The sequence below is a fragment of the Convolutriloba macropyga genome, chromosome 1 (assembly GCF_964194025.1).
Source record: "Convolutriloba macropyga chromosome 1, txConMacr16.3, whole genome shotgun sequence".
Taxonomy (NCBI): domain Eukaryota; kingdom Metazoa; phylum Xenacoelomorpha; order Acoela; family Convolutidae; genus Convolutriloba; species Convolutriloba macropyga.
The window spans coordinates 86,711,790-86,735,435 of record NC_134468.1 but is presented as its reverse complement, the minus strand read 5'-3'; the positions used below and the strand labels follow the sequence as shown (position 1 = coordinate 86,735,435).

The 23,646-nt window shown below is 35.2% G+C and overlaps 1 protein-coding gene across 1 annotated transcript in view; it reads right to left on the bottom strand.

Annotated features, from left to right (window-relative positions):
- The window catches only part of LOC142343916 (cullin-4A-like), a 414,013-nt gene that overhangs the window by 25,414 nt on the left and 364,953 nt on the right, over positions 1–23,646 (bottom strand). The window contains exons 7-14 of the mRNA XM_075395314.1: positions 22,656–22,789; positions 21,544–21,659; positions 12,669–12,805; positions 11,833–11,982; positions 9,102–9,223; positions 7,595–7,923; positions 7,317–7,484; positions 417–530 (exon numbers count right to left, since the gene is read on the bottom strand). Of these exons, the coding sequence (XP_075251429.1) occupies positions 417–530; positions 7,317–7,484; positions 7,595–7,923; positions 9,102–9,223; positions 11,833–11,982; positions 12,669–12,805; positions 21,544–21,659; positions 22,656–22,789 (1,270 nt within the window). The remainder of the gene's footprint in view (positions 1–416; positions 531–7,316; positions 7,485–7,594; positions 7,924–9,101; positions 9,224–11,832; positions 11,983–12,668; positions 12,806–21,543; positions 21,660–22,655; positions 22,790–23,646) is intronic.

Sequence of the window (23,646 nt, the reverse complement as noted above, 5' to 3'; positions counted from 1 at the left end):
GTTGAAGGATTCGGTTCCCGTTCCAGATTCTAATTAAAGATCACCAGAAGACGAGGGTACCAGAAGTTACGCGTATATTAAGGTCATAAACATCTTCAAAAAGGTGACAGAACGATCAAAAGCGGCCATTATTGAGGAATTTGGAGTAGATATTTAGAAGAGCGCGTCAAATTACATAAAAACACGCAAAACATCGCAGAACGCTTTATTACTAGTCAACAAAGTTTTATCTCGAGGATCTGAAAATGCGGCCGAAATTCTGAAGCAGAAATTTAGGTGTAATGCCTATGATGGTTATTATGAATCTCTTCATGAGACAATCTGACTGGTCGAAGTATCTTATTTAGAAATATTAAAATGCATTAATAACATACATTAAAATAGAATCAAGAGTTATCATAATATTTATAACTCACAGCATCAAAGCGTGCCTTGACAATACAGTGCCCTAATGTGCTTTGCCACTTGAGTTTCCGTCCACTGTGCTTAGCAAGGTAGAACTGCTTGAAACATTCCAGATATTGCTCCATCTGTCAACATACAAAAGACAATTTATTAACACATTGTGAGCAAGAAATTTCAGAGTTTGTTTTTTCCAGCAATGAACAAAATAGTTGTTTTCATAGGTACAAGTGAAGAAACCAAAGCCTCTTTTTGCACAGAATGTGTTTCAAGGTTTCCCAGAAATCAGTAATAATTTCCAAAAAAGACTTGTGCAAATTGAAACCCCCCTTGGTAGAATATAAAGTTTTGTCACACTATATATACCCACCACATAGCCGGAAAAAATCTGCCATTGATTCCCATAACCCCGATTTGGATTAAAAGGAAAAAATATAAAAACATAGCCGGCAGATTGCCGGAAAATAGCCGCGATAGACGCTTGTGGCGTTACATGAATTGAAATAACTATAGAAATAAAATAGACAGATCGACCACCAGTCCTTTAATAGACCACTAGACTTTTTGGGTTAGCTTCGGACTGTCATTTTTATGAGACACATAAGCTCTATAAAGAGAAAGCCCTAATAGGGCTTTTCAAAATTAGGATCTTTTCCGTTTGTGCCCCCTCAGCTTAGTGGCCGCATATTATTTGCACCCCCCAGATGCAAGTGCAATATTTGGGGGGCACAAACGGAAAAGATCCCAAAATCAATATTCGAAATCAAAAACTCAAGACTCTAATATTCAAGAATTAGGGCATATATTTGGCACTACTTAGATGCACACTATTGACCTTTAATAAGTAAATGTTCATAAAATTTAAAGTTTCATAAGTGAGCTCAGAAGTCATTTTTTGAGTGAGGTAAGTCATTGAAAAAGTCAATTCCAAGAAGTCACGGTAAGACGAAACAAAAATCTAAGTCCTTGAAATACAATTCAAAGAATTGAATGAAAAAATCAGACGTAATCTACCTGACCAGCAGATCAATTGAACAATTCCAGCCAGAACATAAACAAAATCATCTCAAAAAATTGAAAACTTAAAAGAACCAAAACTAAACAAAATATACTCATTGCTAAAACTGGAAGCTTTCAAACCCTAGTCAACATTTTTCCCTTTAAAAATACCTAGTTCAAAAATATGTTCAAAATCATTTTTTGTTTCTGAAATCGGTCCAGTATTATATCTGCAAGACCTGAAAAATTTTCATTGGCCCTTGAAGATCGATGATTAACTCGAAAATAACCAAAAAATTTAAGAAAAGAAATTAATTGCAAATTATCAGAAAATATTGCTAAAAATTGTGATATAAATATCTTCAGAATAATTTTTATGTCTCTAGAGGCTATCCAGTAACCCAATTCCAAGCTTTAAAAAACGCATTGGCTCATAGAGCCAATGCGTTTTTTAATTCCCATTGATTCCCATAACCCCGATTTGGATTAAAAGGAAAAAATATAAAAACATAGATTCCCATAACCTATGTTTTTGATTCCCATAACCCCGATTTGGATTAAAAGGAAAAAATATAAAAACATAGCCGGCAGATTGCCGGAAAATAGCCGCGATAGACGCTTGTGGCGTTACATGAATTGAAATAACTATAGAAATAAAATAGACAGATCGACCACCAGTCCTTTAATAGACCACTAGACTTTTTGGGTTAGCTTCGGACTGTCATTTTTATGAGACACATAAGCTCTATAAAGAGAAAGCCCTAATAGGGCTTTTCAAAATTAGGATCTTTTCCGTTTGTGCCCCCTCAGCTTAGTGGCCGCATATTATTTGCACCCCCCAGATGCAAGTGCAATATTTGGGGGGCACAAACGGAAAAGATCCCAAAATCAATATTCGAAATCAAAAACTCAAGACTCTAATATTCAAGAATTAGGGCATATATTTGGCACTACTTAGATGCACACTATTGACCTTTAATAAGTAAATGTTCATAAAATTTAAAGTTTCATAAGTGAGCTCAGAAGTCATTTTTTGAGTGAGGTAAGTCATTGAAAAAGTCAATTCCAAGAAGTCACGGTAAGACGAAACAAAAATCTAAGTCCTTGAAATACAATTCAAAGAATTGAATGAAAAAATCAGACGTACTCTACCTGACCAGCAGATCAATTGAACAATTCCAGCCAGAACATAAACAAAATCATCTCAAAAAATTGAAAACTTAAAAGAACCAAAACTAAACAAAATATACTCATTGCTAAAACTGGAAGCTTTCAAACCCTAGTCAACATTTTTCCCTTTAAAAATACCTAGTTCAAAAATATGTTCAAAATCATTTTTTGTTTCTGAAATCGGTCCAGTATTATATCTGCAAGACCTGAAAAATTTTCATTGGCCCTTGAAGATCGATGATTAACTCGAAAATAACCAAAAAATTTAAGAAAAGAAATTAATTGCAAATTATCAGAAAATATTGCTAAAAATTGTGATATAAATATCTTCAGAATAATTTTTATGTCTCTAGAGGCTATCCAGTAACCCAATTCCAAGCTTTAAAAAACGCATTGGCTCATAGATCGATAGGCAATAATTCTTACAAAAAATTTCAAACTTCAAAAAATAGAAATTCGTTCTATTAAAATGTTGAAAGCCATTCAATTGCCCCCTAGCACTTAATAATTATTTAATAACATACTATCAAACACTGGATGAGGTTACCTGTCTACTGAGACAAGAAAAATGAATAAAATACAAATGTTTTGTAAAAAAAAACTTGAAAAAAATTGCAAATTTTATCAAAAAACTTCCAAAAGTCGAAAGGTTAAATTGTTGAAAACAAATCCATTGAAACTAATAACCATGCAGTGACTTTTTATCAGAACGTGGAATAGGTTTTCTCGCACTTGAGAATGGGCAAATATCAAAAACTGACAAAAACTTTAGGAAACCTTAAAAAAATTGCAGATTTTATCAAAAAAATGCTAAAATTCGAAACATTAAAATATTGAAAACCGTTCCATTGTTGCTAAAAACTAAGAAGTGCCCTATTAACAAACCAAAAAGGAGATTGCCTGGTCCTTGAAGCTTGAAAACCGAAAAAATGAAGAAAATTTTCAAAAACCTGAAAAAAATGCGAATTTTCTCAAAAAAATTGCTAAAATTTGTGATATTCAAAAGTTGAAACCTATTCCATGGCAACTAAAAAATTTTCAGTAACTTATCATCCAACCGCTAATGATGCTTTCTGTCCCCTGGGACTCAAACAACTTGAATAATGACAACAAATGTCATAAAAATATGAAAAAATTGCAAGCTTTGTCAAAAAAATGCTAAAATTCATGATGGCAAAAAGTTGAACACCATTCCATTACCACTAAAAACTATACAGTAATCTATCATCAAACCCTTTATCAAACTCTAGAGGAGGTTTCTTGGCACCTAGGGCTAAAAAAACTCAAAAAATGACAAAAAATTTTCAAAAAACCTGAAAAAAATTGCAAACATTAGTATCCTTTCGCGCGTTTGTGTTTGTAGTACCAAAACATGTAGCTCATAAAATGGTCATAGCAAGCAATTTTGTGTCTCAAACAGCCTTAATCAACTTTTAAAAACTTCAAGCCAAGACTAATCAAACAAAGAAACTCAAAAAAATCCCAAAAAAATGAAAAATTGCACCATTTTGAGCCCAAAAACTCCTAAAAGTGGCCTTTTAACCTTAAATTAAGGCCATCCCAGCAGCTGCACCACTATTAGCACTTGAAGGACAACTAAAGCCCACTTTGGGCCTCTAATGAAACTTAATGCCCGCTGGGCTTTACCTGTTTATCCCGTTTTGAACGATCGAAGTCATTGAAAAACGTGTGAACACATCTTAAAAAAAAAACACAGCGCACCAATACAATTCAAATTCTTTGAATTGTAAAAATTTAGGAGCGCTATAATAGCCACCTAGAATTGAGGACGCGGCTATTAATGAAAAACTGATTGTTGCACAAAACATTTTTAAAGAGCGATCTATTTTGATTTGACATCGTAGTTAGAAAAATTCCAGTTTCTTAATCAGATGATGCTAGTACCAAAGCCAAGCAGCAATAGAGATGGTAACTAAGATAGATAAAAACAAAGTTCATGTAGCGGACATCTAAAACTGGGCTTCATAGGAATATCACTTTTAATTTGATTTTGTTTTTCAATTGCTTTGCTTGGTTCTAGATTACTGCCTTGTTGAGATTACTGCCAACCGCTGTTTCAAAAGACTTTGAGCAAAATGAGAGAAGTGAGACACTAGCCTAGAGAAGTCAAAAGATTTTACGCAAAACCATGAACAAGCTGTTAACTAAGGTAAACCGAAAATTTTTCGACAAAATAAACCCGCTATAATAGCCGGCTGAGAAGACGAGTGCAGCAATTAACCATGCCCAGCAGACTGCAAAAAAATAGCCCCCAGTGATTCCCATAAACACTATTGGGATTGAAAGAGCAGAAAACAATGAAGTAAACGATTGTTGAACAAAAACACTTTAAAAGTTCAAACTAATTTGATTTCATTTCGTAGTTAGAGAAACTCAGTTTCTTAATGAGATGATACACCGGTTAGTAACATAATCAAGAAATTCGCTTAGTTCTATTTTATTACTCTGCCGAGCAACTCCTGTTTAAAAGAAATTTGAGAAGAATGAGAGAAGTGTAAAAGTAGCCAAGAGAAGTCACTAGATTTCAGCTAAATCTTGAACCAGCAGTGAACTAAGGTAAAGCGAAACAAACTTTGTCAGTAAAAAAATAAACCCGGTAAAATAGCCGGCTGATAAAATGAGTGCGGTCATTAAAAATACCCGGCACATTGCGGGAAAACAGCCGCCATTGATTCCGATTACCCCAATTGGGATTAAAACAGAAAATGCTTGTAGTAAAAAAAAACAGTTTTAAAGTGTGAACTATTTGGATTTCATGTCCTAATTAGGCTTGAATCAATACCAAGAAGCACTAGAGATGTTAACTAAGGATTGTTCGATCAAACTTCAAGTCCCGGATATCTAAATGGGTTGTATGGGTTTATCCTGCTCCTATTTTTGAATTGAATTTTCTATACTGCCTCTATTGATTTTTAATTGTTTTGGTGAGCAGCTGCTGTTCAAAAGCACTTTCAACAGAATGGGAGAAAATTGACACAAGCCTAGAAAAGTCAGAAAAACTCCACGAATTGTAGAACAAGCTGTGAACTAAGGTAAAGCAAAACAAATATTTGTTCCATGAAGTAAAAACTTCGTGACAGGATAACAAGTCATTCGAAGAATTTTCAATCACCAAAAAAACAACACACACTTAGATTGTACTAAAAATTGAATGGTAATATTGCTAAAATAAAAAAAATCGCTAAAAAACAAAGTAAGTAGTAAAAATACAGTCAATTGTCGCACATGAAAAAACCAGAGGAAAACTGAATTTGTTCAGGCAGTTTTCTCATATTAAATTATGAATAGGGGAAAAAATTACCAAGATTATTACTTTATTTGTTTGAAAAATAGCCGGAAGAACTCGAAAACTACTCGAATTTTTCTTTGCCAAAACAATATTTTCAAGCACCTAGTACAAATTAATAATAGACAAGAAAACAGAGAAAAGAACACTCTTAAATGAATTTAAAAAAAACAGCCGTGTGAAAATTTAACTAAATAAAGTTACGGAAACGTAATTATTTTATATTCAATACAAGTACACATTGAAGCAAAGATTTTTGTTTCATAAAATCGGGGGAAAATGCTCTTTCAAAATTAGGTCAAGTCAAAAAAGCCCCATTGAATCATAAAAATTGAGAACAAAGAAAAGGCGAAAAAGGTAACGAAAGTCTCAACTCTTTGTCTGACTTTGACTGCACCCAAAAACTTAACTCAAATTGAACAAAACATCTAAGAGGTTTAAGCTTCAATTCATTTAACAAAAAAAAAGAAAACAATGCAATGGTTAAAATATCGTTAAAATAGCATAAAAAGATTGAAAATTTTGAAAAATCACAATTAGCGTAGAAAGTCAGTTATTCAAGCTTTGAAAATCTATCAAAACAAAACAGATATTATAAGAATAGTCTACAATAAACTTTCAGACGACAAACATAGCCAGCAAATTGCCGGAAAATAGGCCGCCGTTGACGCGCTTGACACACATTGGGATCGAAACATAAGAAAAGAAAATGAAAATGACCGACCTTTTTTAGTGTCAAAAAGTGATAATTCGGTGTGCAGTTTAAGTTAGAATCGAACACTATAGTTACTTCAGCGTCTAAACTCTAAGCTTTGAAGCTTTATACTAATGTCAGTTAGCAATAGCTATAATGAACATTGATAACCTAATGCACTATGACTAAACGACCGGGCATTATCGGTTTATCTCGATTCTGCTGATTTTGCTCTTTAGATATTGGCCGTATTCACTACATTGCGTAACTCAATGGGTGAAAGAACTTAAGATCCATTCAGTTGAAACAGTGAGTGAGGTCGAGTCAAACGTGAAAATTGCGACTTATGTAAAACCGAAAAACGTGATCAATAGGCAATGCAAATTTTTAAAAACGAGAGCCTAAATGATAGCAGTTGAGAGGCTGACGGCGGCTATTGAAAACTTTACAACTAAAAAACAGCTGGAAAAATTTGCTCGCTGAGCAGAAAAATTTCACTCCATTTCTCGCAATTTTAAAAGAAGGTTTTGCTTCATTCGTTCGAGAGCAATTAATAACTTATCTATTGAGCTATTGGCTAGTTACATGCACTCTCATTGAGCTATGTAAACCATAACATTCCAGACTTTGATCACGCTGATCAATGAAATTGATCCCAAAATATCAAACTTTTATAACAAACTGCATCCTTTAAAACCAAAACCACTTGTCCAATGCAAACAAAACTGAAACAACCATACACACCTCTTTAGGTAAGTTGACTTCAACTGCTGGATAGGTGGGCCAGAATCCCATAGTGAGCACATTGACAACCAACTCGATTTCCCCTGAGACCTTGACCTGAGGAGCTCCTTGTTCAATTGTGCCTCCAATCGTCTCCACTTCACTCGCGTGCTCGGGCTCATCTTTAAGCTGAACAATTATGATACATTTTATGTCGAAAAAATCTTGTAGTGATTTCATCAGTTGTATAACTAAAATGCTCAGGTAAATATTACTTCTGTTTAGTGCTGTTTACGTACCCGATCTCCTGCACTTTCTTCCCTCCCAGAGGGTTCCGAAGTGTCTGGATGCTGAAGCAGTCCGTGTGTTGATGACATGGAATCATCGTTGATGTAGACATCTTCTGGTGGCTCATCTTTGTACTTAGTACCAGCACCAGAAGATAACAAATCTGGAGTTGACCCAGATGAACTTTTGGACCCAGAGGCTGGAGCAGTTGCATTTCTGACTGCAGACTCTGCACATTGCCTACTGTCGAGGTGGAGTTTGAAGTTGGTCATGATGTCACGAGAGAGCTCTATGTCTTTGAACATTCCCTCCAGCTTACTCGTGAACTGAGCACCACATTCTAAATTTTTCAATCAGGACTTTATAAAAGATCTTGGTTTAGAAGGCATCGAATTATGGTCACCAATTAATCATATCACCAGAACAAAGACATCTATTCTTAAATGATCATCTTTTCATTCGTTTTCCATCTCTCTGATCCCCAGTTCTTTTCCATTATTTATGTCACAGATAGAAGACACCAATGAATTTTTGAAATCACAATTGCTGTTAAATTAACCGGAGTACCACAACGGTTTAGAACGGCAAAGAACGCAATGATTAGATTAAGTTGAGACTAAGATTAAGAAGAGATTAAGTCAATATCAGGTTTTACGAGACGCTTGAAAACGGGGGCGCATGTGGCCTAATAGCAATCTGACTGTTGCTTTCTCTTTCTAAGTGGTCATTTTCAGAAAAGCTGTTCTAATAATAGCATTATTAAGCACCGACTCCAATTTTGAGGTTTGACTTATTTGCATGACAGCAACAAACGCAAATCTTGTACATACTAGCAGAGATAAGACAGTCCATTTTTCATAAGATTTCCAAGAGTCTCAACAATCGGCAACCGATGCAATTTAAATGTCCGAGTATTTACTTTTTAGATGAGCTTGAAAATTTTGATCGACTATGAACATGCTCATTCTAAACCATAAAACTTCAATCAGGACCGTACGACTGACTTGAAGACCTGAAGTTATTGAGAAAATGATTCTGCAAGAAGCAAAAACTGAGAATGTTTTGATCATTCGGACTCAACTTGAGGTGTTCGAGTCCTCTAGACAAAAGCGACCAGTCAAATATGAGCAGTACTGGTTAAGCATATAGGGCATTCTTTTAATACGGTCAAGTATAGTTTTTGCTAAACGCTATGCTTAATTTTTTCCTGTAATCTGATAACATAAGTGCCATATTTTACGTACAACTCAGTTTATTTGGGCGTCCCAATGGCCTGCCCGCTCTACACACCCTCTCCGAGTACTGGCTAAAGTATTGGGGTAACTCAGTACTGACGTTTCTGTAGTTGCATATACAATAAGAAATTAATTAATTCTTTCTTTACCAAATTAAGCTTCCAGGTTATATTGACAGTTCAAGATTATTATTGCACTGCATATGAAGGATGTTTTAGATATCATTTCCATTCTTCTGCTTTGAAAACTTAATCTAATTGCGTTAAAAGTGACTTTTATTAACCTTGTTTAAGTTTTGATAGCATCGATTTCTCTGCATCCACACTTGCACTTCTGCCCACTAAGAGTCTCTTGGCTAGATCCTTCTTGTAGAAGGCCTCAAACACGTCTTTGCCGTGAATAAATCTGAAAATAACACAACATCCTTATCATAAATTTGGTATTGCTGCATCTGTTCAAAAAGTACTTGTCTGTTTTCTTATTTTCTCGCAGATTAGGAAACCTCTATGTGGTATTAGCGATAATTTTACATCCGTATAATGTATATGTATATACCATTGTAATTGCCAAACGCATCTTATTAGGCTATTCAAACTATTATCAGCTCAAAAACAGTTATCATTTTGTTCATACATTATGAAAAAAAATTTTCACATTGGGGAGCAGGGGTGAACAGTTTCCAGTAATCATCACATCAATATGAAATCAGAAAACCGGAGAAACTCACACGCCTGTATGAGCAACGTCGATTGACTGATATCAGCAAACTATTTATCTATAATCGACTGATGTCGGACGAATTGCCCTCAAATGGCCACAGTGGAGGTGTCGATCAATTAAAAAGTACTACAGCCCATGGTCTCGATTAGCTTTAGAAACAAGCCGGCAAATTGCCGGAAAATAGCCGCCGTTGACCAATTGGCGCACATTGGGATTAAAACAGAAGAAAATGAGAGATAGAAAATGACAGTATTTTTCTAAGTTTCAAAAAAAATTTATTTGGTGTGCAAATTCTGCATAATCGAATAGATTCTAAAATTACACTTAATTCAGCTTCCAAACTGAACGCTATTACGCATAATACTAATGCCATCTAGCAAACGCTTTAATGAACTTTAATAATCTAATGTGCAATGACTTAATGACCGGGCTTTATCTGTTTATCCCGTTTCTTTGGATTTGCTCTTTTGACATTGACCGCATTCACTACTTTGCGTAATTCAATACGTGAAAGAATTTAAAATCCATTCAGTTGAAACAGTGAGTGAGTTGAGTGAGAACTCAAACGTGAAAATCGTGACTTATGTAAAATGAAAAACGTGATCAAAAGGTAGAGCCCATTAAAAAGGGGGAGAACGCCTAAATAATAGCCGTTAAGAGGCTGACGGCTGCTATTAACAAAGCAAAAAAGAACAAAAATTTCTTGCAAAATCATCAAGAAATTATTGTACGGTAATTATATACATAAGGTTATAATACTTTACTAGGTCAAAATACCGGGTCACAAAAAACCTTATTAAAATCAAAGATTTTCCGCATAATTGAATCAAAGTCTAAAAAATTATTATAAAAATTACATCCAAAATTGTTAGGCAATCTTTTGAAGACAACTCGTCTATATAATTTTATTTTTGATCTTTCTGCAAGAAATCATTTTTTTTACATTTTGTTATTTGGTAGTTCGCCTCACTACTGCTTCGCAAGGACAGGGCAGGGGGACTAGTATCAATACTATTCAGCATTAGACCTGATAAATTAGACTAACAAAAACATTTGAGTACCGGACATCTTAAACTGAGCTCTGTAAGTTTATTTGGATTTTTCCGTTTGTGCCCCCCCTCCCCAGCTTAGCGGGTGCATATAATTTGCATCCCCCGACGCACGAACCATAATTTTACATAATGATTTACTTTGTAATGGCACGTGCTTTGCAACGGGAGGGGGTGCATAACGCACTGGGGGCGTAAATAGAAAAGATCCGCTTATTCTGTTTCTATTTTGTGATTTTAGTTGTGACATTCACTCTATCATTTTAGATTGCTTTGCTGAGCATAAGCTCGTTATATGAAAACGAAGCAGAATTGAAATAAGCCTATCGAAGTCACGGATAGACCTTAGGACCTTAGGTAGTACTACAAACGCATCCTATTTTACCACATCAGAAACCAATAACAGCCAGAGGAAGTCAGTCACTAGTTATACATTTCAATTCAGACACAACGAAAAATTATTAAACGTCCATGAAATTAATTCTAATTTGCAAAATCTTTTTTACAAAAATGACAAGAAAACTCTATTTCGAATTAACATGGAAAATGAACGTCGAATTAACATGAATTTCGATGTCAAATTACGTTCCTTTTTGCTTCTTAAAAAGAACTTTTGAAAACTTTCATGCAGCACATTTATTGATAATTTCAATCGCTACTGGTATGCCAAACAAGCAACAAAATTGCGCAAATTTTTTAACCAAAATGACAGTTTTTAAAGAATAGTCAAAGTCTGTAACTGTTAAGAAACGTATGACAACTTTGAACTCCGATTTTTTTTGAAACCCACACCGAAAATGAGAACAACATAACCGACTAACGTCAGGCGAGTTGCTCTCAAACGATCGGAGAGCGCTTGGCGTCGTCAATAGCTAGCTACGGTTTAGTGAGGCTAGCCTTAGCTTAATAAAAGGCGCGTGAGGTGAGCGCAGCGGGGCTGAACCGCAGCAGGGGGTGGTGCAACAGTGGGCAACAGCGGTGCAACAAACTTCGTTTGAGAGCAATTAAAAATACAACCATCCAGATATGAAAGCTTCTTAACAAGCGAAAGTCACTAGAATTGAGATAAACTCAAAAACTGTGAGATTGATTCACATATCATTTACATAACGGGAAAACCCTAGTAACAAAAGGCGAGGGTACTTTCCAATTTTTAGGCCGCTAATATAGCTAACACGAAATGACGGTTAAAAAACTTTGACTAAAATTGCGCTCTAAGAACAATATCTACAATAGAAAAGTTACCTGAATATGACCATAACTTTGTCCATTAGCCGTTCCAGTTCCTCCTCTGAGCTCTCCTTGTTGCCTGATTTGAGTCGAGTATCAATAAACTTGGCAATCATTTCTGCCGGTTTGTTCGCGCGTTTGTTGATGAATGACTCGAATGCCTCCCTGGAAACGGAAAAAGTTAGATCTCATGCTCAGCTCAAATTCCATTACTCAAACTGTTCCAAATTGATGAAACCTAAATCTATCATGCGTGCAAGAACCCTAAAACAAATTCTGCGGCTTAACCTTTTAAAATGTATATGTTGTCCATAAGGATTTAAAACACACGTTACTAACTTCAGGCGAATTACTCTAACGACTGGCGAGCTGTTGACTTCGTCAGTGGCTGGCTGCCTCTTAGGAAGGATAGGTTCAGCTTAATTGAGGGCGAGGATCGAGCGTCCGGGGCTACTAGTGGAATGAGGTGGACGGGAGGGAATGGGAGAGGGGGTAAAACTATCCGAGCCGCTTTTCACACCACGCTTTCATGTTTCGAGTGGGGTCGGGGTGCGGTCAAACTCTTAAAGATAAGCCCTTCACACCATGATATCAAGTCTCTCCAACAGTTTCCATGAATCGCATACTTAGACTGGCAAGGCATAAGGCTCTAAGAGAACTGCTCACTGACATAATGTCATCCGGACTACATGAAGATCTGGCTTTAAAAATTGTGACCTAATGCAACTTGTTTATGTATAAATGAAAATAGAAATAATTGTATCAGTTCATAGCACTCGAATGACTCGTCTCACTATTTTACAAACACGTGAGTATAAAATTCATATGAAGTTATATTGAGTTAGTAGTACCTGATGGCGAATGAGAACATTTCGATGGCTGCAAAACATTGGAGTGCAATAGAGTCCACTTTGTCCTTCAAGGCCAGCAACTCAGACACCATCTGTTCATCGCTGTTCACATTCATCACTATGTTAGACCCAGTCAGCTGCAAAATACAATTGTTCACCAACATGGACACACTCTTATCTACATTGATATTTTCAAGATTATTTTTCAAAAAATTTTTGAAAAATAATCTTTGAATAATGATGTCACTTACGTTATTTTCATACTACAATGGTGATAATTTTTGGTTATTCTGATTGAAGATCTGGCAAATTTCATTATCGATTTCAATCTTTTATCTGATGTTTCAATCATATCCGTAGTTGGAAAAAGAACGTCACGAAGACACAAAAAAATTGAACATAACCGACTAACGTCGGGCGAATTGCTCTCAAACGAACGGCGAGCGGTTGGCTTTTTCAGTAGCTAGTCAAGGTTTAGTGAGGCTAGCTTTAGTTCAATTGAAAGGGCGTGAGGTGAGGGTAATAGATGATATCACGCCACATAACAGCAGCTGAAGTGAGGCACCAACAAAAGAGTTAAGGGGAGATAAAACGTGAACAAGAAAGAGAAGGAAAGAAACCCCAATCAACACACAGAGAGCGAGAGAGCTAGGAACATTTTCCATGATGAGATTCGCCTCCGCAACTTCTAGCATTGTTAGTAATTAAATCATACAGAAAAAAACTGAAAGAACAAAATTCAAAAAAGTTCAAATATTTCGCAGTGAAAAAGAATGTTCAAAACCATTTTTTGTCTCTGGAGTTTTGTCATATAACCCATCAGCAAGAACTAAAAGTTTTGTTGGCCAGTAATGATAGTTAAACTCAGAAGGGACAAGAAAATTCGAAAATTTAAAAAACAATAGCAAATATTAACAAAATCTTGCTAATATTCGTGCTATTAATATCTTTAGAACCATTTCATTGTCTCAAGAAGAGACTATCCAGTATCCTATTTCAAGACTTAAATAGTTTCACTGGCTCAAAGATCTATAAACTTAAAAAATAATAACTTTTCAAATTTGAAAATTTGAATTTTATCAAAAAATTGCTAAAACTCGAGTCATTAAAAAATTGTTCAAATTCGTGATAAAATCTTGAAAAACATTTCATTACATCTATAAATTATGCAGGAACAAATTATCAAATCGCAGAGGAAGTTCCGTGGCTCTTGAGGCTGAAAAAAACCTAAAAACCCTCTGAGGATGTTTTCTGGTTCCTGGGTCTGGAAAGACCTGAATTGAAAACTAAATGTCAAAAACGAAACTCTGCACGTTTTGTTATGCTTAAATTGGTGATGTTAAAATGTTGAAACCATTCCATTACCACTAGAAACTAAGCAGTATACTATTACTATAAACTAGAGGAGGTTCCATGACAGCTAGGGCTGATAGAAATTAAAAATGTCAAAAATTTGCAAGCTTGAAAAAAATTGCAGAATAGTATTAATTTGCGTCTTTTTAGCAAACGGTTGTTCGTCAGTAGCTAGCCCCCACTGTCAACACAGTGGGGGTGTCTTCAACCTCTAGGAACCGCCCTTCACACCATAAGTATAAGTCTCCATAAAACAGTGAGCTGAAACAGAGCTGAAAGGCTCCAAGAGCAGTTAATGCCCACTGGGCGCCACCTGTTTATCCCGTTTTAGAGGACGAAAATTCAAAAGCGTCAGACGAAAAATCGGTTAAGAGAAAAATCGCATAAGACCAACCGGAATAATATAATTGCTACAAACTTCGTTTGAGTTGAGAGCAACTAAACAGTTATGCAAAAGAAAACATAGCTGGCAGATTGCCAGAAAATAGCCGCAATAGATTCGTAGATCTGCAGTCTCAAAAAACAGTAAAAAAACAGACCAAACAAATTCGTTGAAAACTAAATGTCAAAAACGAAACACTGCACGTTTTGTTATGCTAAAATTGGTGATGTTAAAATGTTGAAACCATTCAATTACCACTAGAAACTAAGCAGTATACTATTACTATAAACTAGAGGAGGTTCCTTGACAGCTAGGGCTGATAGAAATTAAAAATGTCAAAAATTTGCAAGCTTGAAAAAAATTGCAGAATAGTATTAATTTGCGTCTTTTTAGCGAACGGTTGTTCGTCAGTATGTAGCCCGCACTGTCAACACAGTGGGGGTGTCTTCAACCTCTAAGAACCGCCCTTCACACCATAGGTATAAGTCTCTATAAAACAGTTTGAGCTGAAACAGAGCTGAAAGGCTCCAAGAGCAGTTAATGCCCACTGGGCGCTACCTGTTTATCCCGCTTTAGAGGACGAAAATTCAAAAGCGTCAGACGAAAAATCGGTTAAGCGAAAAATCGCATAAGACCAAACGGAATAATATAATTGCTCCAAACTTCGTTTGAGTTGAGAGCAACTAAACAGTTATGCAAAAGAAAACATAGCTGACAGATTGCCAGAAAATAGCCGCAATAGATTCGTAGATCTGCAGTCTCAAAAAAAACAGTAAAAAAAACAGACCAAACAAATTCGTTGGAAACTAAATGTCAAAAAAACGAAACACTGCACGTTTTGTTATGCTAAAATTGGTGATGTTAAAATGTTGAAACCATTCAATTACCACTAGAAACTAAGCAGTATACTATTACTATAAACTAGAGGAGGTTCCTTGACAGCTAGGGCTGATAGAAATTAAAAATGTCAAAAATTTGCAAGCTTGAAAAAATTGCAGAATAGTATTAATTTGCGTCTTTTTAGCGAACGGTTGTTCGTCAGTAGGTAGCCCGCACTGTCAACACAGTGGGGGTGTCTTCAACCTCTAAGAACCGCCCTTCACACCATAGGTATAAGTCTCCATAAAACAGTTTGGGCTGAAACAGAGCTGAAAGGCTCCAAGAGCAGTTAATGCCCACTGGGCGCTACCTGTTTATCCCGCTTTAGAGGACGAAAATTCAAAAGCGTCAGACAAAAAATCGGTTAAGCGAAAAATCGCATAAGACCAACCGGAATAATATAATTGCTCCAAACTTCGTTTGAGTTGAGAGCAACTAAACAGTTATGCAAAAGAAAACATAGCTGACAGATTGCCAGAAAATAGCCGCAATAGATTCGTAGATCTGCAGTCTCAAAAAAACAGTTAAAAAAACAGACCAAACAAATTCGTCTTTTCATTGAAGGCTGATCAATTATATTTTGATTAAAAATCTGTAAAATTTATAGCTGCCTCTATATGCTGAGCTCAAATTTAGAGTGACACACACCCATTTGACCTTATCTCTTTGAATTAAGGTAAATAAAAGTCAATTTCAAAGTGAGGAAGTCATTTTTGAGAGGTAAGTCAAGTGTGACCAAAAATTTAATCACGCCCATGAACAAAAAAACTCGCTACACGTAGAGCGAAAAATGACGTCACACAAGCAATTCAGTTGAAATTGCATGAACGAATGAACAAAAAGTGGCTGTGACGTCATATGGTCGTAACAAAAATCATGACGACGAAATAAAAACCATAGCAGCACAAGTCCTGACGTACAATTAAAAGAATATTCATTGACTAAACAAAAAAAACTAGACCTAAAATGTACTATGAATTAATTGAGAGAATAGTTTTTTAAAAAATCAGATAAAAAATAAGAAAAAAAAACAGAAAATCAATGTCAAAATGCAGCATGTGAACACAAAAAACGACTAGCGAGAAATGAAAATTTAATTCAAACAAAAAACTAGGCCTAGAATGGCTGTGAATGGATTGGGAAAACCATTTAGAAAAAAGATCCGATTCGAAAAATCGAAAAAAGTTAAAATCAGAGTGAAATTGCCGCATGTGAACAAAAAGCCACTAGCGAGAAAGCGAATTTTTGTTCAAACACCGTTTTCTCACTCTATTTTAAAATTAGAGTGACAAAAATTTCACGCCGCAAAATCACTCGCTTTTTCGCTCCATTTCCTGTTTCGGCGTGACCAAATTCACTACTCCAATGTGACTTCAAAAATCATGAAAATGTGTGAACAGATCTTTAAAAATATCCGGAAGAACTCCGGAAGCGACTCGAAGCGTCAAAAATTCACAAACAAAACGTAATTGCAGCGGAAGACATTATCTTTTGTATTAAACTATTAAGTCACTACTTCTCCAGGTCTGCTTTAAAAATTGGTGAAACTTAAACCACTGTCACCAAGAGAACCAAAATGCAGCAAAATTTTATATTATTGAAAACGTTTGGTAACGTTAAAAAATCTGAAATAATCTGGTAAAAAAACTGATAGTCTGCAAAATACTGACAAGGTTATCAATTGCCCTCCAAAAATTTCATGACTCTAATCAGGAACCCAAAAGACTAGACATCGCTGCGACAGCTGAACTGGTTTTGGTAGAGAAAAAGATCGCGAAAGCAAACGGCAGATAATAATCATAGAAACTAAGTTAACTCTTTTCAAAAAAAGAAAGCTCAAATTTAAGAATAAGAAAACACCTATAATTACACTTCTAATAACTGCAATAAAGACAAAAAACAACACACACTTGTTCCTTGTAGTACATGTGCTAGACAACATGATTTCATACTAATTCAAAAATTAAACTGATCATAGAAAAGACATAAGTAGCAGAAGAATATTGAAAGGCAAAAAATCGTTTAAATCAATACCAAGGCCGGAAGAAAGTAGCAGTAATAAGTCATAAGCGGACATTTTGGAAAATGCTTGCTATCAAACTCTCAGTACTGCCTTATTTTGAATGAAATCAATTGCAAACCAAAGAAATGACGAAAATCTAAGAAAAAGCTGAAATCATTCATTATTAACAACTGAAAAAATCAATATACCGAAAATAAATGTAGGCTCCAGGAGAAAACTAGAATGGTACTATCTAGAATGTGAAGAATATGGGCACAATGTACTGAACACCGCAACAAAGACATTCTTGATTTTTGAAAGTTTAAAATCAATTAAAAAAAACAAGAAAAACAAAAAAACTCATTGTTCAGCATTCGAAACATAGAAACGATAAACAGTCATCCGATACAAAGATCTGTCCTTCTGAAGAGAACAAAAAAATAGGAAAAAAATTATTCAAGCATACAAAACATTCAAACAATTTGCAAAAAAAATGGTCAAAAAACTTTTAAGACTTCATTTATGAAAAAGTTTTGACTGTTTTTCCAAAACTTAACGCTAAAAAATGATTGAGTTTTTATTGAAACAAAAATTAAGTCCTTCATGTTGCACAAAAAGACTATTTCTAGTAATCAAAACCAAAACACAAACAAAAAACTGACAAAATTCGGAAAAAAACTACCAAAATCGGATTAGCATATGTGCAATTTTATAAAACAAAATTACATCGAGGTAGAAAGAGGCGTCGAGTATATGAATTATCAAAACGAATTGCCATATTAACTGATTTTTGACAAAACGACGGTTAAAAGATCCAAAAATGAATGAATTAATAGAAAAAAATTCAAAAATTACCTAAAAATCAGGAAATATGTGCCAATTTCCAACTTGAAACGCATTTTCAGGCTCTGCAAAACACTGTGGAATCAATTTCCGAGGTTGAATTTTCAATATAGTATCGAATAAAATTTATTTCTACAAGAAACCAAATTAAAAGCAAAAAAATAGGGCCATTTAGACGAAAAAACGGCTAAAAACGGTTATCTAATGTGCCATTCAGTCAAAAACTACTTTTCAAAGTCAAAAAGTCATTCACTAAACGCAACGCATGATCAAAAAACTTCTCTCGCTTAGCGAAAATCTGTTCACCAAGACAGCTTTTCTCACTTTTGCTTTTAGGTCAAAATGCCGCCTGAACAAATCTACTTCCTGTAAAAAAAAAGACCGAGAGAAAATCAATACTCCTCTTCGAGTCGTAAAAAAAGACAGCAGCGCCCCAATACAATTCAAATTCCTAGAATTATAAAAAAACCAAGAGGAGGCCAATAATAGCCCCAGCTATTGCTGTGCGGCTATTAATAATAAAGTTTCTTTTTACATTACAAACTACGAGATTTGGGTTGAAGAATATAGTTACATTTTTGACAATTATAATAAGAAATAAGATATCAGCCGACTTCCAGCAACGGTCAATAAAAAACCTTTTTACAAATTAATAAATATCATTTATGACTATTTTAATTCTACAGTGAGAAATGCGCAATAAAGAGTTCAATACGGGGGGGGGGGGCTTTAAATTACGTCATTAGAAGTAACTACTGACCCCTAAAAAGACTAAAGTGAAAAAAAGTTGAAGAATTGTCAAACATACCCGGCAGATTGCCGGAAAATAGCCGCCGTTGATTCCAATAAGCATGATAGGGATTGAAAGAATAGAAGATATCGAAAAAAGATGTTTAAGTCCGATTTATTTTGATGGCATTTCGTAGTGCAACATACTTCTGTTTCCTATAGAGAAGCTACAATCAATACCAATAAGCATTAGAGATGGTAACTAAGACTTAAAGGAACGACGTTCAAATAGCGGGCATCTAAAATTGGGCTTTATGGGCTTATCCCGTTTCTACTTCTGACTTCAATTTCTTATACTGAATCTGTTCATTTTGAATTGCTTTGCTGAGCAATTGATGTTCAAAATCACTTTTAGCAGAATGAAAGAAGAGAGAAACTAGCCTAGAGAAGTCAAGAAGATATCACGAAAAATGTTGAAAAAGCGGCGAAATGAGGAGAAGCGAAACATTTTTTTTATTCGACGAAGTAAAAAACATAGCAGGACAAGTCCTGACGTACAATTCAAAGAATTTTCATTGACTAAACAGAAAAACTAGACCTAAAATGGACTATGAGTGAATTTAAAAAAGCATTTTAAATCAGAAAGAAAAAATAAGAAAAAAACAGAAAATCAATATCAAAATGCCGCATGTGAACAAAAAAACCCCTAGCGAGAAATGAAAATTTAATTCAAACAAAAAACTAGGCCTAGAATGAGCTGTGAATGGATTGGGAAAACCAGTTAGAAAAAAAATCCGATCCAAAAAAACAGTAAAAATCAGAGTGAAATTGCCGCATGTGAACAAAAAACCACTACCGAGAAACCGAATTTTTGTTCAAACACCGTTTTCTCACTCTACTTTAAAATTAGATCGAAAAAAATTCACGCCGCAAAACCACTCGCTTTTTCGCTCCATTTGCTGTTTCGGCGTGACCAAAATCACTACTCCAATTTGACTTCAAAAATCACGAAAATGTGTGAACAGATGTTAAAAAAAACATAGCCGGAAAAATTCCGGAAACGACTCGAAGTGAAAATCCATTTAAACGCCATCCAACTACTCATCAAACAAAACGTGCTTTCACTAATTTATGATTATCTTGAAACAAAGTCATGAAACAAAAAAGTAAAAACAATAAAATCAAATCTGTAAAAATATGATGAAAAATCTGATCAAATTTTGTTATAAGTTGAGATCGCGATAAAACTATCTCTGCCAAAATAACTTCATCAAAACAAATAGTATTTACAAAAACCACTTTTGTGAATTTTGAAAAATACCTCAGGCTAAATTATGAAAAAAAAAGCTCTTAAAACAACTTTCACTGAAAAACTGGAAAAAGTTACTAAATTTTTTAATATTTCAAAAAACATATAGATCCAAAGAAAAATTCTATTCATCCAATAGGGTATCCAGATGCTCGCAAAACAATAGGCAGGTCATAATAGGCAAAGAAACTTTGCTAAAAACAGAAAAAAAAACGAAAAACTGCAAAAAATTAAGAAAAATAGTTCCAATTTTTGCCATTTTTTTGTCATATTTCTCAACAAAAAAAGATTCTTACCCACAAAACTTTAACCAATTGTTATCCTAAATTTGCTCAAGTAGAAGGGGTTTCTTCAATACCCATTTAAGCCAGTAAAACAAAATAATCGTCAAAAAAAACGAAAATTAGCCCGAAAATCAGCAAAATTCATTAAAAACCTCCGAATTATCATAAAATTCATATGAATTTCCATAAACCATTCAAACCACTACCGAAACCAGCCTAAAATTAAAACAAAATCATAACCAAACCTCTTAACCAAAAAATGAAAACAAACTGCTTTAAAATGCCGCACGTGAACAAAAAAATTTCGCTCGCTTAGAGAAAATTTTTTTACACATCAATTTCTCACTCTCTCAAAAACAGCGGTATGAACAAAAACCACTCTTTTCGCTCCGCTCTTCACTTTTGTTCAGCACCAAAATCACTCCAAATTTTTTCACGCGTTTCATTTCCCGCTTCAAAAATCACTCCAATAAAATTGATTTAAAAAAAAGGACTTCTCCAATACTCCTCTTCGAGTCGTAAAAAAGACAGCGCCCCAATACAATTCAAATTCTTTGAATTAAAAAAAAATAGGAGCGCTATAATAGCCGGCTGAGAAGATGAGGGCGGCTATTAAAAACTAAACAAAAAATAGACCTAGAAGTGACTATGCATGGATTGGGAAAACCATTTACCAAACAAATCCGATCAAAAGAATCTAAAAAACAGTAAATCAAAGTTCAATTGGCGCACGTGAAAAAAAACCCAAGCGGGAAAATGATCTTTTGTTCAAACAAAGTTTTCTCACTCTACTTTAAAATTTTAGAAATATCACTTAGTAATTTTTTTCACTTAGTAACAATACACTATTCTGAAAAACAGATGAATTAGGCAAATTGTAAAAAAGGATAGCGCCGAACAATAGCCTTTGGGATGCTGACGCTAACGCGTTTTAAAATATGCTGGCGGCGTTAGAAACAGAGTACTGACGTCGGGCGAATTGCTCTCGAATTACTAGCGCGTATAATTACTCGCGTAAAGACCCACAGGACTAATAATTGCTACAAACTTCAATTGAGAAGTATTATGATTAGTGCATATGTTGAAATCTTTACCTTGATATATTCTGAGAAGGCAACTTTGATCTGGAGAAGAGCTTTGGCTCTTTGGAATAGATCAAACAGAAGCTTCAGCTGATCAAATCTCGCTTCGGTCAGCAAGGCGTTGAAACCTAAAAAAGTAAAGTTGAAACAGTTAAATTGTTGCTGTCAGGCCTTGACGTTTTATGAAGATCCGTCCGTTCAAACTCGAAAAAGAATACAACAAAGGATCTTGGTTATAAAAAAAGTTGCTTTATTTCGTACTGCCAGTGCAAAGAAACGAAGTACGTTCATTCCATACATAAAATAAAATTCTGAAATTTTTGTAAGTACTAAAAAAATAACTACATCAGTAAAGCGAAAAAAAGTTCGACGAAGTAAAAAAAACATAAACCGACAAATGTCGGAAGAATTGATCTTGAACGACTAGTGGGAGCTCTAATCAATTGCAGCCTGCTTCAGTCTGGGGGGAGGGGAGTCTAAATGGGACTAAGAAGTTCAAAAGTGGGCTTCGAATAACCACATTAGAGGTTATCATATACTACTATTAAGATTTAAAGTGAAAAATGGCAACAGTTTCGCGCACTTTTCATTTGACTTTTAGTATTTAATTGCCGCCTATTGAGTTTAGCTGCTTGAAATTGTGATTGAAAGAGAATTTCAGATCACGCGAAACGCAAAAAGAAGGGCGTAAAAGTCACTCGAAAAGTCAAAACGGTCAAGCGAAAATTTTGCATTAAAAAAGACACACATGTTTACAATAATTGCTATGAACTTCGTTCAAGAGCAATTAATCACCAGAAGACGAAGGTACCAGAAGTCACGCGTATATTAAGGTCAATAACAGCTTCCAAAAAGGTGACAGAATGACTAAAAGGGGCCATGATTGAGGAATTTGGAGTAGATCTTTAGAAGAGCGCGAGAAACACGCAAAACATTGCAAAAAGCTTTATTACTATTCAATAAAGTTTACTCTCGCGGTTCTGAAGATGCGGCCGAAATTTTAAAGCAGCATTTAAGTGTAGTGCATTTGATGGTTATTTTGAATCTCTTAACACATATATGCATTGGACTTCAAAACGTGTGCAGACAATGATGGAAAAGATTCCAATTATCAAAAAAAGTACCTTTGGCAAGTATTTCATCCACGTGTTCCTCTAGCAACTGCTTCTCGACTGTCCTGATGAGTGGTTTCCTCGTGGAGTGGTCCAGGTACCTAGAAGCCCTCTCCTCCTCCTCTGACAACCTTGTTGACACTCGCCTGTAACAATCGAATATAACCGACTACCATCGGGTGAAAATAAACATTTAAGCTTAAGAACCGCCCTTCACATCATGAAATTGCCTCCTCAATAGTTTCGGCGAATCGCGTACTTAGAGACTAGTAAGGCCTAAGGCTCTAAGGGAGCTGCTCAGCCACTTAATGCCTACCGCCCGGCGTTACCGATTGATCCCGTTTTTGAGGACGAAAAGTTAAAAAGGTCAAGCGAAAAATCGCATAAAAAGAATACCAGCAGGACCAATATAATCGCTACAAACTTCGTTTGAGAGCAATTAACAGGAACGCTCGTCTGACCAATTCAGTGCAAAACGCACGTGGTGTCATTCGGTTTCCAACTTCTGCGATAGAGATTTCTGGCAGTCTCAATTCCCAAACACTCAATTTCCGAAAACTTTTAGACCACACCCTTTTTCCGACTTATTAATTCATTTAACATGCACTTGTTGCGATCTTGGTATACTTACTTACCTTTAATGCTCCAAAAACTTTCTTAGTATTTTTTTGTAAATTGCAATAATTTGAAACAAAAACCGATTGAGTTCAAATGAATTGAATTGCTCACGAGCGACACGCGGGGCAATTTAATTTAAAGAGGATAAAACGAAATTGTGCAAAAAAAGCGCATGATTACAATAATTGCTTTAAACTTTGTTCGAGAACAATCAACAGAAATGCTCACCTGAGTCTGTTCGTCGCACAAAGATCCAACATTTTGTAATATAACTCGAAAATGTTATAACCATCACTTAAGCATTTCAAGAGCTTTAACATTCGACCACGCATGTAATTCCAGGATGCATAAAAAGATTTCCAATTAGGAGAAAACAGCTCTCATC